This window comes from Moschus berezovskii, chromosome 24 (assembly GCF_049115385.1).
Source record: "Moschus berezovskii isolate FMDL1 chromosome 24, NW_MosBer_1.0, whole genome shotgun sequence".
NCBI classification, from domain to species: Eukaryota; Metazoa; Chordata; class Mammalia; order Artiodactyla; family Moschidae; genus Moschus; species Moschus berezovskii.
In genome coordinates, this window is record NC_142483.1 from 9,758,010 (window position 1) to 9,775,610 (window position 17,601).

General features: G+C 39.7%; 1 protein-coding gene across 1 annotated transcript in view; it reads left to right on the plus strand.

Moving 5' to 3' along the window:
* Positions 1-17,601, plus strand: part of IHO1 (interactor of HORMAD1 1) — a 29,967-nt gene that overhangs the window by 7,524 nt on the left and 4,842 nt on the right. The window contains exons 3-6 of the mRNA XM_055413822.2: positions 2,108-2,282; positions 3,729-3,892; positions 12,913-12,961; positions 13,151-13,238. Of these exons, the coding sequence (XP_055269797.2) occupies positions 2,108-2,282; positions 3,729-3,892; positions 12,913-12,961; positions 13,151-13,238 (476 nt within the window). The remainder of the gene's footprint in view (positions 1-2,107; positions 2,283-3,728; positions 3,893-12,912; positions 12,962-13,150; positions 13,239-17,601) is intronic.

A 17,601-nucleotide genomic window follows, 5' to 3' on the forward strand; every position in this document is an offset into this window, starting at 1 on the left:
TGCCTTTCTTTGGGATTGGAATGAAGACTGACCTCTTCCAGTCCTGTGGCCACTGCTGAGTTTTCCAAATCTGCTGGCATATTGAGTGCAGCACTTTCACAGCATCATCTTTCAAGATTTGAAATAGCTCAACTGGAATTCCATCACCTCCACTAGCTTTGTTTGTAGTGATGCTTTCTAAGGCCCACTTGACTTCACATTCCAAGATGTCTGGCTCTAGGTCAGTGATCACATTATCGTGACTATCTTGGTCGTGAAGATCTTTTTTGTACAGTTCTTCTGTGTATTCTTGCCACCTCTTCTTAATATCTTCTGCTTCTGTTAGGTCCATACCATTTCTGTCCTTTATCGAGCCCATCTTTGCATGAAATGTTCCTTTGGAATCTCTAATTTTCTTGAAGAGGTCTCTTGTTTTTCCTTATCCCCTTCAAATGTGAGATTTAGACTGACATAGGTATCCATGGGAAGCAAGTTGGGGGTCCACAGCTAGTATTTAAAACAAGCAAGAATAAGACACTAAAGTGTAAAAGGGAATCCGTTCCGTTCTGTCCCGTCCTGTCGCTCAGTCATGTCCGACTCTCTGTGACCCCGTGGACTGTAGCCTACCAGGCTTCTCCATCCATGGGATTCTCCAGGCAAGAATACTGGAGTGGGTTTCCATTTCATTCTCCAGGGGATCTTCCCAACCCAGGGATCGAACCCGGGTCTCCCGCATTGGAGGCAGACGCTTTAACCTCTGAGCCACCAGGGAAGCCCGTAAAAGGGAATAATACAGTGCTTAATGGATCTTTCTGTGTGCAAATCTGAGTTGATCACATTCTTCAGTCTGTATGAGACCTATATTAGTCTGCTTGGGTTGCCACAACAAAGTACAATAAACTGGATGGCTTTAAACAACAGAAAGTTATTTTCTCACAGTTCTGGAGATTGAAAAGTCTTAGAATTGAAAGTCCTATGCCAGCATGATTGATTTTTGGTGAAGACTCCCTTCTTGGCTTGCAGACAGTTGCCTTTTTCTGTGTCCTCACATGATGAAGAAAGAATGAGGGTAAGCTCTTTGGTGTCTTTTCTTATCAGGACACTAATCTCATCAGGAGAGTCCCATCCTCCTTACTTCCATCCATTCCGTTCCGTCGCTCAGTCGTGTCCGACTCTTTGCGACCCCGTGGACTGTAGCCTACCAGGTTTCTCCGTCCATGGGATTCTCCAGGCAAGAATACTGGAGTGGGTTACCGTTTCCTTCTCCAGGGGGTCTTCCCGACCCAGGAATCGAACCCGGGTCTCCCGCATTGGAGGCAGACGCTTTAACCTCTGAGCCTTCATCTAACCCTAATTACTTCCTAAAGGCCCTATTTCCAAAACTCATCAAAATAGAGATTAGGGTTTCAACATATAAATTTTGGGAGGACACACACATTCAGTCCATATCTAGGTCTATATTGTGATTGTGTGTTATAGCGTCTTCTCTCCCTCCAGTCCTGCCCCTTTCCTTCCCTATAGACACACATTCTAGGGGAGTTAATCTTTCCCATTAATTTTCTTAATACTCAATTACATACTTGTTTGAGATGTATGATGTAGGGTTATAAATTACGTTAATACATGAGAGAGTTCATTACATTTTTATTTTTCTTCACTCAAAATTATGTTTTTGAGACTTATCCATGTAGTTATATGTAAATCTAGTTTATTAATTCTGACTACTGAATCAGTTATATGCATAAACTGTATTTTATTTTTAATCTGTTCCCTTACTGATAAACAAATCCAACCTTTTAAAATGTTCTCTTAATCCCTAAAGATTTTATGAACTTTGATCTCCAAAATGGTGTTAAAGCCCATAATCTTGTTGTACAAGAAATAATGGTGTTAGTCCTTAATGTTTGAATTTCCATCTGATTGTTCCCAGGTTGTTGTAATCAAAATGTCTGGCATTCATAATTTCCTTCTTTATTTACAGGTAGTACTGGCAGTGTGCTGGGGACTGGGAGGTCAAAAGAAGCTATCATTCTGCCCAGAATATTCTGAAATAATTTTGAATTATGGTTTTCATTTGTTCAGGATGTTTGTCTACTTGATATACTTTTATCTTCTTGCTTAATTTCAGGGCCACTAAGTCATCTAACTGGAATAACAATCAGACTGATTACTCTAGTCTCAGTGATTCCCAGTTCCTTTTTGGATCCCAGTTCTGTCCAGAAAGTTCACAGACCCTGTCAACACCCTTGGACTCTGAAGTCCATTTGAGACATCCAAAACAGTCACAACAGAATTCTCTGGATGTGAGTTTGAATTCTAGAATTTCTCTGTACATGTTTCACAGTCATTATGGAGATAAACTGTAAAGATGACTTATTCTGCTGGATTATATTTTAGAACTGTACACCTCTAAGGATCACTGCCCTAAATAGATTTGTGTTTGATTGGTGATTCATTTGACTTGGTAGTCTGAAATGGAAAACATTTATGTTTGCAACTTCTATTACTAAAGCAACACAGAACATTTTCAGTACTTTGATCACTCCTGCTGCTGCTGCTAAGTCGCTTCAGTCATGTCCGACTCTGTGCGACCCCATAGACAGCAGCTGACCAGGCTCTGCCGTCCCTGGGATTCTCCAGGCAAGAACACTGGAGTGGGTTGCCATTTCCTTCTCCAATGTGTGAAAGTGAAAAGTGAAAGTGAAGTTGCTCAGTCATGTCTGACTAGTAGCAACCCCATGGACTGCAGCCCACCAGGCTCCTCTGTCCATGCGATTTTCTAGGCAAGAGTACTGGAGTGGCTTGCCACTGACCACTCCTAGGGAGTGCCAAATATTACATGACCTTTTCTAAGGTTTGTCATATTATTGTTTGCGAATATTCAATAAGAAAAAAGAACTTTAGAAAAATAGGGACAAAGTAATATAAATATTATTCTATGTAGACATTTTTTTCCTAAGAAACATCAGATGCTTTGTGGATTTTAGTATGTTATACACATTAATTCCTTGAAAAAGGAGATGAGGATACTGAGGCCTAAATTGATGAATAAGGGCAAGAAAGTGTGAAAGTGAAAGTCACTCAGTCATGTCCGACTCTTTGCAACCCCATGGACTATACAGTACATGGAATTCTCCAGGCCAGAATACTGGAGTGGGTAGCCATCCCCTTCTCCAGGGGATCTTCCCAACCTGGGGATCGAACCCAGGTCTCCTGCATTGCAGGTGGATTCTTTATCTGCTGAGCCACAAGGGAAGCCCGAGGGCCAGAATCTCTTGATTTTTTGGAGATCAGCTTGTTTTCTTTTGTGAGTCAGAAATATTTTTTTTTATTTATTAACTTTGGTCTAGAACCAGATTTAACTTTATACACAGACTTAACTGCATCAGATAGACTTAATAAGATTAGGTCACTACTGTAACTTAGTAAGGTATGCTCTGAGGTAAGCTGTGTTGAGATAATTTTCTGTTGTTCCCTTTAAACTTATACAATTGATTTTAAGCCATTTTAGCTGACATTTTAAATATCTCTGGGCTGATAAGGCAGAAATTATATTAGTAAAAAGAGTTGCTTTTCTTTAATATAATTTTCTGGTGCATATGAAATAAAAAGGAAATACTACATGCTGCATTGGATTTTAGTATTATAGTTTGCACTTACGTGTAACTCTGCTTTGTATAGAAAATAGTGAATGCTATAAATATTTTTATGTGTGAAATGCTATGATGATTTTCTTTTCCACTGAACAGAGTGAACCTAGTATTTTCACAAAGTACCAAACAAAACCCCAGCTGCTTGGAGGAGATACAAAAGATGGAGGCTTGTTTCCTCTTCCTTTGTCTCTTGGAAAACCGAAAGGCCTCTTGGAACAGTTTGAGGAGAAAAAGAAAAGTGCAAAAGACAAATGTGACAGGTATACAAAAACCTTTCAAGTAGATGAGACAGCTTCTCTTTTCTGAGTGAAACAGCAAATGGAATGTCAGTAGTTGAATAATTCAGTTTCAGCACGATAGCATTCTTACTTTTACGCTCACCTAGTAGTGACTCTTTATTTGATTTTTTAGGCTGCCATAGTTTTGGTGTCTCTGAATATTAAGCTAGAGGACTTCTTAGAGAAATGCAATATTCAAGTAATGTTAGGTTTATTCTGCCTAAAATTCTGTCCTTTTTTTTCAGATCATCAGACTTAGGAAGTTAACATTTGTTTCAGGGTCAAGAGTATAACACATGAATTCTTAAATCATAGTTCAGGCTGATTTTCTCACTTTGAAATGTTGGTATTTTTAAAGATATAGCCTAAATTTTATACATATTCTTATTTGTTTTATATATATAATATATATAAAGCAAATTTAGGACCACTACATTAATTTGTAAATAAATAAGTTGCAGTCACTGAGGAAATTAACTTGTTCATTTCTCTATAGTGAGTTATTATCAGGACATCCTTAGTTATCATAGATATTATAACACCCAAGCAGATATATACTTTATTATTTCTGTAACAGTAAAGATGTGTCATTTAGCATCACCACTAATACTTTCATGTTGTTTTTGTTGTTGTTCAGTTGCTCAGTCTTGTCTGACTCTTTGTGTTCCCACAGACTGTAGCCCACAAGGTTCTTCTGTCCATGGGATTTTCCAGGCAAGATTACTGAGTGGGTTGCCATTTCCTTCTCCAGGGGATCTTCCCAATCCAGGGATCAAACTCATATCTCCATGTCTCCAGCATTAGGAGCCAGAATTTCTTAAAGAGTTCTAGATTAGGAATTCTTTAAAAGACTAGGTATATCCTCCACTGTATACCTATATTCCTTTAGTGAGAAAAGCAAAATACTCTATTTGAAGTGTCTGATTCTGTTGGTAAGTAAACACGTCCCAGATGTTGACAGATTTCTTTCCTCTAGGAATCTAGGCTCTAGGATTCATAACGATGGTACAGTACTACACATGAGCAGGCTCCCCTCATCTTACTGCTTCAAATAAATTAGTCTTAAGTTTTTTGTTCTCTGGACTTTTGAATTATATTATTTTGTTTGATCACAATTTCTGTAACTAAAAAAACTTTTGGAAACATTAAGTTCTTGACATTTCCTTCTTCCCTCTCTCTTTCCCTCCCTCCCTTCATTTCTTTATTTCATTTTTCATTTCCTTTGCTTTTTTTTAGTGAAATGAGTTTATTTATTTTCTTTTCCTTTTTTTTGGTTGCATGGCTTGTGGGATGTTAATTTCCAGACCAGGGATTGAATCAAGGCCCTCAGCATTTAGAGCATGGAGACGTAACTACTGGACCACCAGGGAATTCCCAGAAATGAGTTTCTGTTAACAATTATTTACAAGATGGCAAAAAAATATAGTATTTATATAGAAAAAATAGATGATAATGACACTGAAGGTTATCTTTTACATTAAAAACATTTCAAGTTTATGATACTGATTTAAATACTAAGCAGAAAATCATAATTTTCATAAATTCTGGCAAAAAAACACCCCATTTTAGATTGCTGTTTTCTGTCAATAAGTGCTTGTCAGAAATGTGATGAAGAGTGAGAAATGTTTAAATGAGAGAGAGGAAGTATACCATTGTAAATTTGGAAGCAGCAAAGTGATAAGGCATGGTACAGAGTTAACATAAGAGATGCTGCTGCTGCTAAGTCGCTTCAGTCGTGTCTGACTCTGCAACCCCATAGACGGCAGCCGACCAGGCTTCGCCGTCCCTGAGATTCTCCAGGCAAGAACACTGGAGTGGGTTGCCGTTTCCTTCTCCAATGTGTGAAAGTGAAAAGTGAAAGTGAAGTCGCTCAGTCGTGTCCGACTAGTAGTGACCCCATGGACCACAGCCCACCAGTCTCCTCTGTCCATGCGATTTTCTAGGCAAGAGTGCTGGAATGGCTTGCCATTGCCTTCTCCAATAAGAGATGCTGCTAATCAATAAAACATGTATTTACATATTGTGTTTTGAAAGTACATGTTTTCCCAAATGAGTAGAAAGAGTGTATGAGGTTAAAAAAATCTCGAAGCCTTAGTCATTCACATTGCATTTGTTATAACTCTTTTAATAGCAAATAAACTAGCCTGGATAAAAAGGAGGATATATTAGCCCTTTTAACCAATCTGGGAAGGACAGGGAGTGAAATGAAATCAGAATCTGTCTCTTTTCTGTGCTTTCCTCCCCATCTGTGCTTCATTCTCTCCTACTAGAGACCAGCTTCCTACTAACACAGAGAAAGAGACTCTCACCCCTTAGTTACAATTTGAAAATCCTAGTGAAAGCTTCTGATGGATTTGTTTATTTGGTTATTGAGGGGTGAGTGAAGAAGGGGGTGTGACTTGAAGTTCTCATCATAATCACTTATTGGATGCAAAAAGAAAAATTCTCCATTAGAGGTGGATGCTGGGAATACCAGATAATGGATGTTCATTACCCATATTATTATTTTTTAATCAGTCATGTTTGAGAAAATAGATTAGTCTCATAACTAATGAATAACCTAAGGACCACAAGGAGATTATAAAATGAGCCATATTCTTTCAAGATTGGGGGTCACCACAGTGAAATTTGTTCATTTACTCACTCAATAAATTCTGTGCTAGGCTCAATAGGGCACACTGAGGATCCCAAGGGGAAGAATAATGGTACCTGTCTTTGAAGTTCTCAGTCTTGTTAAGGAAACAGGTATGTGATGGATAAATTAACAAGTGAACCAGAGTTAATAGTTGTGAGTAACAGAAATAACTATTTAAATGAAAAATGAATTTATTAAGAGGGTATTGGAATGGCTTCTGGTTCTGAGTAAGACAGAATAAGCATACAACATCCTATTGCTTCCACTGAATGCAACCAAGCCCTGATGGTGTGCATGTAGCATCTGAGGACTCTGAAAAATAAATGTAGCAGGTAGATTGAGGAAGGGAACTTGAATTTGAAATATGATAGCCTAGCCTTAAGATTTCTGGGGTTTTGTTTTTAACCAAAATGTAAGATGGTTGTTCTGTGACAGACACTGTTAAGAAAATGAAAAGACAAGCTACAGACTGGAAAAAATATTTGCAAACCACATTTTCAACAAAGGAATTGTATCCAGGATATATCAAGAACTCTTAAAACTCAACAGTAAGAAACAAGCAGCTGAATTAAAAAATGGGAAAAAATTTTAGCAGACACTTCATCAAAGAAAACATATGGATGGCAAATAAATACATGAAAACTTTCTCAACACCATTAGCTATTTTGGAAATACAAATTAAAATCACAATGACATTATTAATATGAGCAGATGATATTACTACTCGCCTATTAATGTGACTAAAAATAAAACAGACAAAAATTGACAACGCTGGGCAAGCATATAGACCAAACTTAAATTTTGCTGATGGATATGCAAAATGATACAGCCCCTTTGGAAAAGTTTGTCAGTTTCTTATAAAATTAAACAATTTACTGTCTGCCTCTGCAGTTCTACTCCTAGGTATACATCCTAGATAAATGAAAACTTATGATTTTCATAAAAGTCTATACAATAAAGTTTATTGTAGCCTTGTTATAATCACCAAGAATTGGGCACAACCCAAATGTCCTTCAGTGTATGAATGGATAAACTATGGTATGTCCATACAATGGAACACTACTCAACAATGAAAAGGAATAAACTATTGCTACACAACAACACAGATGAACCTTAAAGGCACTCAGTTCAGTTCAGCTCAGTTGCTCAGTAGTGTCCGACTCTTTGTAATCCCATGGACTGCAGCACACCAGGCTTCCCTGTCTATCACCAACTCCCGGAGTTTGCTCAAACTCATGTCCATTGAGTCGGTGATGCCATCCAGCCATCTCATCCTTTGTCATCCCCTTCTCCCGCCTTCAATCTTTCCCAGCATCAAGGTCTTTTCTAAGGAGTCAGTTCTTCGTATCACATGGCCAAAGTGTTGGAGCTTCAGCTTCAGCATTGGTCCTTCCAATGAATATTCAGGACTGATTTCCTTGAGGATTGATTGCTTTGATCTCCTAGAAGTCCAAGGTGCTCTCAAGAGTCTTTCAAAGGCACTATGCTGAAAGAAACCAGCCCAAAGACTATATACTATATGATTCAATTTATATGACATTCTGAGAAAAGCAAAACTATAGGGATGCAGTATTAGGTCAGTGATTACCAGGGATTTAGGGGTGTGGGCTGGTCTTTACCACAAAAAGAAAGCCTGAAGGATTTGTTTGGGGGATACTGTCTTATATCCTGGTTATGGTGGTGGTTACATAAATCATAAATTTGTGATAAAACTCACAGGACTGTGTACATATATAAATTTCCTATGTTAACTTAAATTTTTTAAAGTGTTAAAGATTATTGAAAGATATTAAGTGGTTCATTTTTTTAGGATTATGTTCAACTGCATTGACATATGTACTCCCATATGTATTCTCATAATAATAATAGAAGTATTTAAAAGATGCTTATTTTTCTTTAATGCAAAAAATCATCCTGAAGTGTGTGGTCCAGGGCTAGAATGGTAGCTCTGTGGACCTCATGGCTCCTAGCAATGTGAATCTAGCAGATCCCTAAAGTATGATCCTTCTCAGTCCTCACAGTGCTTGGAGCTTTTATATCAGATTTCTAGACAGTTGATGGATGAAGGAAGGAAGAAGGGTATTTTCTGTTCCCTTTAGGATTTTGTTTTTCTTGGTCATGCCATGTAGCTTGCAAGATCTTAGTTCCTCAACCAGGGATTGAACTTGGGCCAACGGCAATGAAGGCATGGAGTCATAACCACTGGATTGCCAAGGAATTCCCTAGGATGGAATGTCATCTACCTAGGTGGCAGGGCGTGGCAGGTGGAGACTAGGAATCCGGTTTGCAAAGAAGAAAATGAGGCCAATTTAAGTTTCTGCTGCAGTCATACAATTGCCAACAACTACCTACCATGGACAACTTTCTAAAGTCTCAAAGTCAGTCCCGTGCAGATTCTGCTGCCCACTAGCCTCTGCCCAGAGTGCACTGGACCGTTCCCTCCATTGTTGTCAGTGTAGTCCACTTTCATCAGTCCCATGGAGCTCCATCTTTCTACTATGATAGCCACAGCCACCAGAGAAAGAGGTCACAGTATTTTTACCCTGACTCCCAATCTGACAAGATGTATGTGAAGGGAGAGCCCAAGTTCAGGAAAAGCTCAGAAAGCAAGCCCCTGGAACTCTCAGCCTCAAGAGGAGGAAAGGGACTCTGCTTCTTCCCAAGATCCCTAATCTGAGGAACTCCTCAAACAGCAAAGAGGATCAGATGGAGAACAACCTAAAATAAAGAATCTAGACTTTTCACTCTAAGTACAAATTTGTAAATGCTGTAGTAGAGGTTTCATCCAAATGCTTTGGGAGCCCTGAGGACAGGCTTCCAGCTCTGACTGGGGGCGTGAGGAAAAACTCCATCCAAGGGAGCACATCTAAACTGAGTAGGAGTTTTGGGCAGAAATCTTGGGTCTGTCAGATTCTCAAGTCTGCCTCTGAATCAGCTTACTCTGTGAACCACCATTAACACTGTTTTATATAACTCTGCTCTATTTTTGTATACTTTCAAAAATAAAAATGGAATTATTTCCTACGGATTATTTTCAATCTGTTTTTAAATTTAATAATATTGAATGGTTATATTTCTGTTTCATCTATAAAATCATTTTGGTGGCTGCACTGTGCTCTTTTATATGGGTCATTTAGAGGGTTAGGTTTTAAATGTTTAATACATATGAGAAAAGCCAAGAATATACAGTGAGGCAATGTTCAACAAATGATGATGGGAAAACTGAATCCCTATGCAAAACAGTGGAAAAGGATCTTTATCTTATACCATTCACAAATATCAACTCAAAATGGATTGAAGATGTAAATGTGAGACTTGAAACCATAGAACACCTAGAAGAAAACATAGGGAAAAACATTCTTGACATTGGCCTTGGCAATGATGTCTTAGATATTACACAGGTAACAAAAGCAAGAATAGACAAATGAAATGACATCCAAGTACAGGCATCCTTCAGTATCCACAGAAGACTGGTTTCAGGAGTCCCTGCATATACCAAAATCCAGTGATGCTCAAGTCCCATAGTTGGCCCTGTATATCTTCAATTTTGGATGCACAGATTTAACCGATTGAAGATGGAAATTTCTGTTCATGTTTGACTGAATCTGCAGATGTGAAACCCTGGAACGTAAAGGGCTAACTCTATTTATTGAATAAAAAATCAGCATATAAGTGGACCTATGCATTTCAAACCTATGTTGTATAAGGGTCAACTGTAAAAAGTTTCTGCACAGAAAATGAAATCATCAACACAGTGAAAAGGCAACCTATGGGATAGAAAATACTCGCAAACCATATATCTGATAAAGGGTTAATATAAAACATTAAAGGAATACCTACAACCCAGTCGCAAAAACAAACAAAATAACCCCGAAATATCCTGATTAAAAGATGAGAAAAGGAACTGAATGGACAGTTCTCCAAAGAAGACATTCAAATGGCCATCAGTTATATGAAAAGACGCTCAGCTTCACTAATTATCAGGAGAATGCTAATCAAAACCACAATTAGATATAATCTCACACTTAAAGAATAACAACTGCTGGCAAGAATATAGAGAAAAGGGAACCCTTGTACACTGTTGATGGGTGCAGCCACTTTATTTAATTTTTTTGCCACATCGTAAGGTTTGGGGGATTTCAGTTCCTTGAGGTCAAACCTGCGCCCTCGGCAGTGAAAGCTCAGAGTCTTAACCACTGGACCTCCAGGGAATTCCCTAGTGCAGCCACTTTAGAAAACAGTATAGAGGCTTCACAAAACATTAAAAACAGAACTACCACATGATCCAGCAATTCCACTTCTAAGTGTATACCCAAAGGAATTGAAATCAGGATCTTGAAGAGATATCTTCACTCTCTTGTTCATCACAGCATTATTTAAAATAGCCAAGAATGGAACTAACCTAAATATCTGTTAATGGATGAATGGGAAAGAAAAAATGGTATGTAAATACAGTGAAATATTTTTTAGCCTTAAAAAAGAAGGAAATCCTGTCACTTGTAACAACATGAATGAACCTGGAAGACATTATGATAAATGAAATAAGCCAGACATAGAAGGAATAATACTAATTATATGCTACCACCTATACGAGGAGTGTGAAATAGTCAAATTCATAGAAGCAGAGTCGAATGGTGGTTGTTGGTGGGGGAGGTGTGGGGGAAACAGGAATTATTACTCAAAGGGTACAAAACTTCAGTTTTTACAAGATGAATAAATTATAGAGAGCTACTATACAGCATAGTGTCTATAGTTAATACTCTATACTTTAAAATTTCTTTAGAGGGTGGATCTTTGTTAAGTGTTCTTATCATTAATAATAATAAAGAGGGTAGAAGGAAGCTTTCTGAGGTGGTAGGTATATTTATGGCATAGATTGTGGAGGTGGTTTCATGGTTGTATACTATCTCCAAACTTGTATATGATAAATATGTACAGCTTTTTGTGTGTTAATCATACCTCAATGAACTAATTTAAAAAACTGAGTACTGACCACTCAGAAGAGATGATGACTACAAGCAACTGGCACAGCTATGTCATTGTACAAGACTAGGAGTTCTTTTTGTTCAAAATTTCTAAAGCATTGTTCCACTACCTTATAGATTTCTGGGTGCTTTTAAGAGGTCTGCTGCCATGCAGATTCCTGAGCCTGTATATGTCACTTGCTTTTTTTATTTCTGCAAATTTTTAGGACCTTCTCATCCTTAGAGTTCTGAAATTTTACAGCACTTTTGGTTTTATGTGGCTTATCATAAGCCCTTGGCATGGAGGAATTCCTTTTGCCCTATAAACTTGTGTCTTTTGGTTCTGGGAAGTTTTCTTTTATTATACCTTGGAAAACCTCCTATTTTCACTCTTCTTACTGTCTGGATCTCCAATTTTGGTCAAGCATTGAATCTCCTGCATTGATTCTCTAATTTTTTTTTTTTTACTATTGTTTTTCATCTGTCTTTTTTGTGTTTTCTATCACATATCCATACTGTATCTTCTGGTGAATTCTATTTGTTTAATTTCTGCTATTTTAATTTATAAGTACCTTTTCTTATTCTTATTATCTGCTTTTATAATTTGATATCATTCTGGTCTTATCCTTAGTTCACTAAATTTTTCATTTTAATATTTTTATTGTTTTCAGGTCATGTCTTAATCTTATTCATAAAACTGTATGGTTTGTAAGACTCTGAAATGGTTCTATCAAATTCCTCTTTTAAAGTCAGTCTTGTGGAGCATCCATAAGACTGTGGCATGAAGAGCTATCCTATTGGAGTTCAAAAATTGATATATGCATTGTATAAAGAAACAAAAATCTGTAAAAATTTTTAATGATGAGCCTTGTCTGATTTTTTTCAAAAGTGGGAATAATTATGATAATTTATTTTTCATTAAAAATATTTTATTTTTCATCAAAAATGATAATTTATTTTTCATTAAAAATCAATATCATTCCCAGAATTATCTCCATTCTTACAGACAAAATAATAGTCATTAGACTAATATGTGTCCAGGAATTTTTGACTATCCATAGGAAGTCACTATCCGCTAAGGCCATGTTGCCATAAAAATGAAAGCTGGTATGTTCTACTATAGAAACGACTTGAATTGCTAAAATTCAACCTCATTTAAGATCCATATAGAGTAAATTTTAAAAAACAAAGTTTTGTATCACTTTGGAAATGATCACAAAAAGTCAGTGTTCTCCTTTTCTAATCTGGGCACTAAGATTTCTCAGGGTTAAGTCTTCAGCTCTGATCAACCACTGTTTTGATGCAGCACTGGTAGAATACTGCTATGTTCATGGAATCAATTTTGTTACCTACTGTTTAAATATTTTGCAAAGGTTCACTTTCTTTTTTCTCTCCTATTTTAGTGAGACTTTATACAACTTCATTTCCCATATCAGAGAAAGCATTCACAAGGTAAGTATGCCACATTTCAAGGTGTTAGAACATCTTACATTTTAAGAAGTTTAATAATTACATTGTATTGGTTTTTGTCCATGTAAAATGGCAGTATTAAGTACCCTTTTTATCATTAAGTGACAGATTGCCAAGTTAGCAAAATGTGGCAACGGTCTGTGAAGTATTTCCTAATTTGGGGTTTCTTAGTTACAGACATCAGTGGAAGAGTCTGAGGAACATCTCAGTTCCAGAAGTCAGTCTATTTTGGATTCTTTGGAAACTGTGGCCAAGACATGTGAGTGTCTCGTGTTTGAGGTTATCGGCAGGGGGCACTGGTGAGCAGTGAATGTGAACTTGCTGACCCTGGTCAGGTTTCTGCCAGTGGTGAGGTTCCACAGAGTGTTCCAGATGAGAGAATGGGTACATAAGATGAGCCCTGAAGAGGTGTGGAGCTGAACTGGGAAGCAGGCCCCACGCCTGTATGGGAATGCCTGGTCCCTCTATGCCTTTTTTGAAGCACCAATCCCCCAACCAGTAACCCAGCTGCTTCAAAGCAGATGGTTCTGTCAGATTTCTAATCTCACCACCTGAAGTGAATCAGTGGCACCCCTGAGTCTCAAATGAACTGCTGGCTGTGTTGTCTATAAAGGCTCCCCTGCTCCCTTAGGACTTAGAAATAAAGACACCACTCCCTCAGGAGTCAGAAATATTCCAGTCACCTACTGTTCTGCTTGCTGCCTTCAATTCAATGACAGCTGTTTTGTAGTGAATCACAGCATTTTTCTCAATTTCAGTTACAGCCTGTGGTCTGTTAAGTCCTCTGTTCGGTCAATTAGTGATTTACGCTTAGGTGAAACCATGGTTCAGGCCCTTATTCATCAGAAGGGAGCCATGACACAGGTCTCCTTAGATGAACAGTTCCTGTGGAACCAACAGCTTTTCAGCTCAACAGCAAGCTGATGACTGCATCTGCACTTGTTTGCATTTGTCTCTGTGTTTATTTTTTTTACTTTAAACAAATTGAAGTCAACTTATTCAAATGCCAAGGGATGGATTGCTCATGATTTACAAAAATTAATGCCTTTGTGTAACTTTGAAATTAATCCCCATCTGTCTGCAAAGAAGCACTGTACTGTATGCTGGCTTCCAACCTGAGTATCCCACACACAGGGCCACTGTGCATTTGCTTAGAAACCAGTTCTGGAAGCCCAGGACTGTCACCCTCACAAGAAGATGCAAGACAAAGAGCAGAAGGAAAAAGGCGGCTTCCAGTGTTTACCATGATAAAATAGCTCGTTGTAAATGCCGAAAGGAAGGCACTCTTTTTACTCCTTACATTTAAAACTGGGTGAAATACTGATACAAAAAGGAGGACTGCAGCAGAGGTGTGGCATTTAAGGCCCAGAGCAGGGAATGGAAGTGCTCAAGGCCACAGCACAGGGTCAAGGCAGACAGAGGAGAGCTGAGTCTGCAAAGGGGGACATGGGGATGCCTCGGTAGGCACAAGGATCCTGATTCTTCACCCCTGACAGTTCCTTAACTTTCAGAGCTTAAGACTGACCAGGCAAACAGTAGAACACTGTGGCATTACATTAATTAAAAGCCAGGTCATTCTTAAAAATAGGCACGCAAGTAGCCTGTCCAGAACCATTCCCTTTCTTGGTAGGTAGTCACTGAGAGGAACCAGGTAAATCTTCTGTCAAATGGCTAGGCCCAGTCCAGCTAGCCTAGAGCACTGAGCCTGCCAGTTAGTGCATTCTGCAGGCTTTCAGTAGGCACTCACTATGCTTGGAAGGGGGAAGATACAATGTGAAAGCACTCTCTTGGTTTATTATGTAATTCATGCCTTCACAGAATGAAGTCATAAAATCTTTCCCCAGTCACACTATGCCTGTTCATCCAGAAGGATCACTCAGAGCCATCTAATCTAACTCCCCTTCTTCTTCAGTTGAGGACACCAAGAACCAGACGAATAGAATGAATTGCCAAGGCCATCCACAATCCACTTTACCTTGGGTTTAGGTGGCGTACTTTCACCTAAGATGTATAAATTCTATTGAAATGTATGGTCATTAGGAGAATAAAAAGGAGAGGCCACTATCAAAATCAGAAAATACCTCTTTTGGAAAATAGGTAACTCCATACAACAAAATTCATTCCAGAGGAATCAACATACTGTGTGGTGGTTAAATCATAAATAGAACTATAAGAAGCATGAGCAACATTTTTATAATTTTAGAGTGAGAAATGCCTTTCTGAGCAAGGCACATTTAGTTAAGAAGAATGAAAGCCATCTGTATGAACCATGTTGGAATGGAAACATTTATTAATTGATAAATGAAGATAGTAAGGTGCTTATGTTCACATGGCTTGCTCCAGGACACATCTTATGGTGGAGAGAGATCAGTCAGTGAAAATTGGGAAGGTAACCCTAAAAAAAGGGAGGACTGAGCAAACTCCTCTTGTACATGGAGCCTTCCAGACCTTTACTCAGGTGGCTTTCATTAGCACAGCAGGGAGAGCAAAACTATAAAGGGAAATCACTGGCCATCAGTGGAAAAGCATCAGTGTACAACCTCATCTCAATGGAGCCCTTGTTGAATCTCTAAAATAGAAATAAAATCTTTTTTGAGGATGGCAACAAGGTGATGGGGAGTAGAAGGACCTTGAGTTCACCTCCTTTTACAAGCATGCCAAAATCACAACCAACTGCTGAACAACCATCAATAAAAAAGACTGGAATCTACCAAAAAAGGAGGGGGATCAAATTCAAAGACATAAAGAAGAAACCATGCATGGTAGGATGGCACACTCACAATATAATCAAATCCCATCCCACCCAGGTGGGCGACCCACAATCTGGAGAATAATTATATTGCAGAAGTTCTCCCATAGGAGAGCTCTGAGCCCCCTGCCAGGCTCCCCAGCCTGGGAGTCTGGCATGGGGAGGAAGAGCCGCCAGAACATTTGGCTTTGAAGGGCAGTGGGGCTTGACTGCAGGAGCCCCTCAGGACTGGGAGAAACAGAGACTCCAAGCTTGGAGGGCAAAAGCAGTGACTCCATAGCAGCGACTACCTGCTGGTCTTGGAGGGTTTCCTGGAGAGGTGAGGGTGAGGGTAGTGGTGGGGGACTTAGCAGGGTCCTGCACAAACTCTGGCTGGAGGCAGACATTCTGGGTCCCTGGTACCAAGACCCAGCCCCACCAACAGCCTGAAAACTCCAGTGCTGGGACGCCTCAGACCCCACAGAATCACCTTTACAAGAAAACAGAGGGCTTCCCTGGTGGTCCAGTGGTTAACAATCCGCCTGCCAATGCAAAGGACACAGGTTCAATCCCTGGTCTGGGAAGACTCCACATGCCAAGGGGCAACTAAACCTGTGCAGCACAACTGCTGAAGCCAGTGCACCATGTACTGAGAGCCTGTGCTCTGCAACAAGAGAAGCACAGAGGGCAGCCCCCAGCTCGTCGCAACCAGAGAAGGCCTCCAAGGCAAGGAAGACCTAGCACAGCCCCCAAATAATTAAATAATAAATAAAATTAGATTTAAAGGAAATAGAAATATTGGCAGTATACTGGCAGTGCACTCAGGGGTCCTGCGGATCTCTCTTCCTTCAAAAGTGTTTGGACGGAACAGACCCAGGGATGCCCTTTGCTCTCGCCTCTGACCACCCTCCAACCTTTTTTCCACTCACAGATTTCGAGTCAGCCACTCAGCTATCCTTGGCCACCAGGCCCAGCCAAGACCATTTTTTGAGATTAATTCCGTATTACTCATCAAACATGTGAGCTCCCAGATTTGTCACAATTATGCCGTCAAGGTGGAGGCCGCTGTCAACTGCCTGGTCAACAGGCATCTGCAGACCCCGTCTCCTACCTCTCTCTAGAGGGTGTGGGCCACTTTTTTCCGCATATTGGCTGAGCAGAAGCACCAGGGCATTAGCGTCTCTGGAAAATGCAAAACCAGTGTGGTGGCCACTCCCTCTTCCAGGACGCACCAAAGCCATCTCAAGAGAAGTGGGTAAGGCCCATGACGCTTACGGAGGCAGCTATGTTCATGGAGAAGAACCGGAACCAGGCCTGTGTCGACCTGCGTGCCCTGGGCTCTGCCAGCGCAGAACCCGCCTGTGGCTCCCAGGAGAGCTGCTTCCTGGAGAGGCAGATGAAGCTCATCAAGAAGATGGCGACCACCTGATTAACCTCTGTGGGCTGGCTGGTCCCCAGGCAGGGCTGGGTGAGTATCTCTTTGGAAGGCTCACCCTCAAGTCTCCCAAGCACAGTGGCCTTTGAGGAGCCCCTCTGGCTTCTGGGCTTCTACCTGAAGCCCCTCTCTGCAGCCACAGGCAGCTTTTTAACCACCCTGGAGCCCTCTCCCAAGCCTTGGACCAAGTGTAAACAGGAAAACTTTTTGAAGAAAAAGAGATTGTCCAGAGTATGGAAGTGGACTTTAAATGGCATATTTTTCTAAAAAGCTAAAAAATATGTTTAAAGCAGAAATGAAATGAGTCCTCTTCTCCGGAAGACACACACACACAGGATCTATAACCTATATGTAGGTATGCACATATATTAATAGAAAACTCTAGAAAATGCTCATAATGCTAAATCCAGGAAGCGATAACAAGGTCTACACAGGAGAGATTTGATCATTTTTCATTGG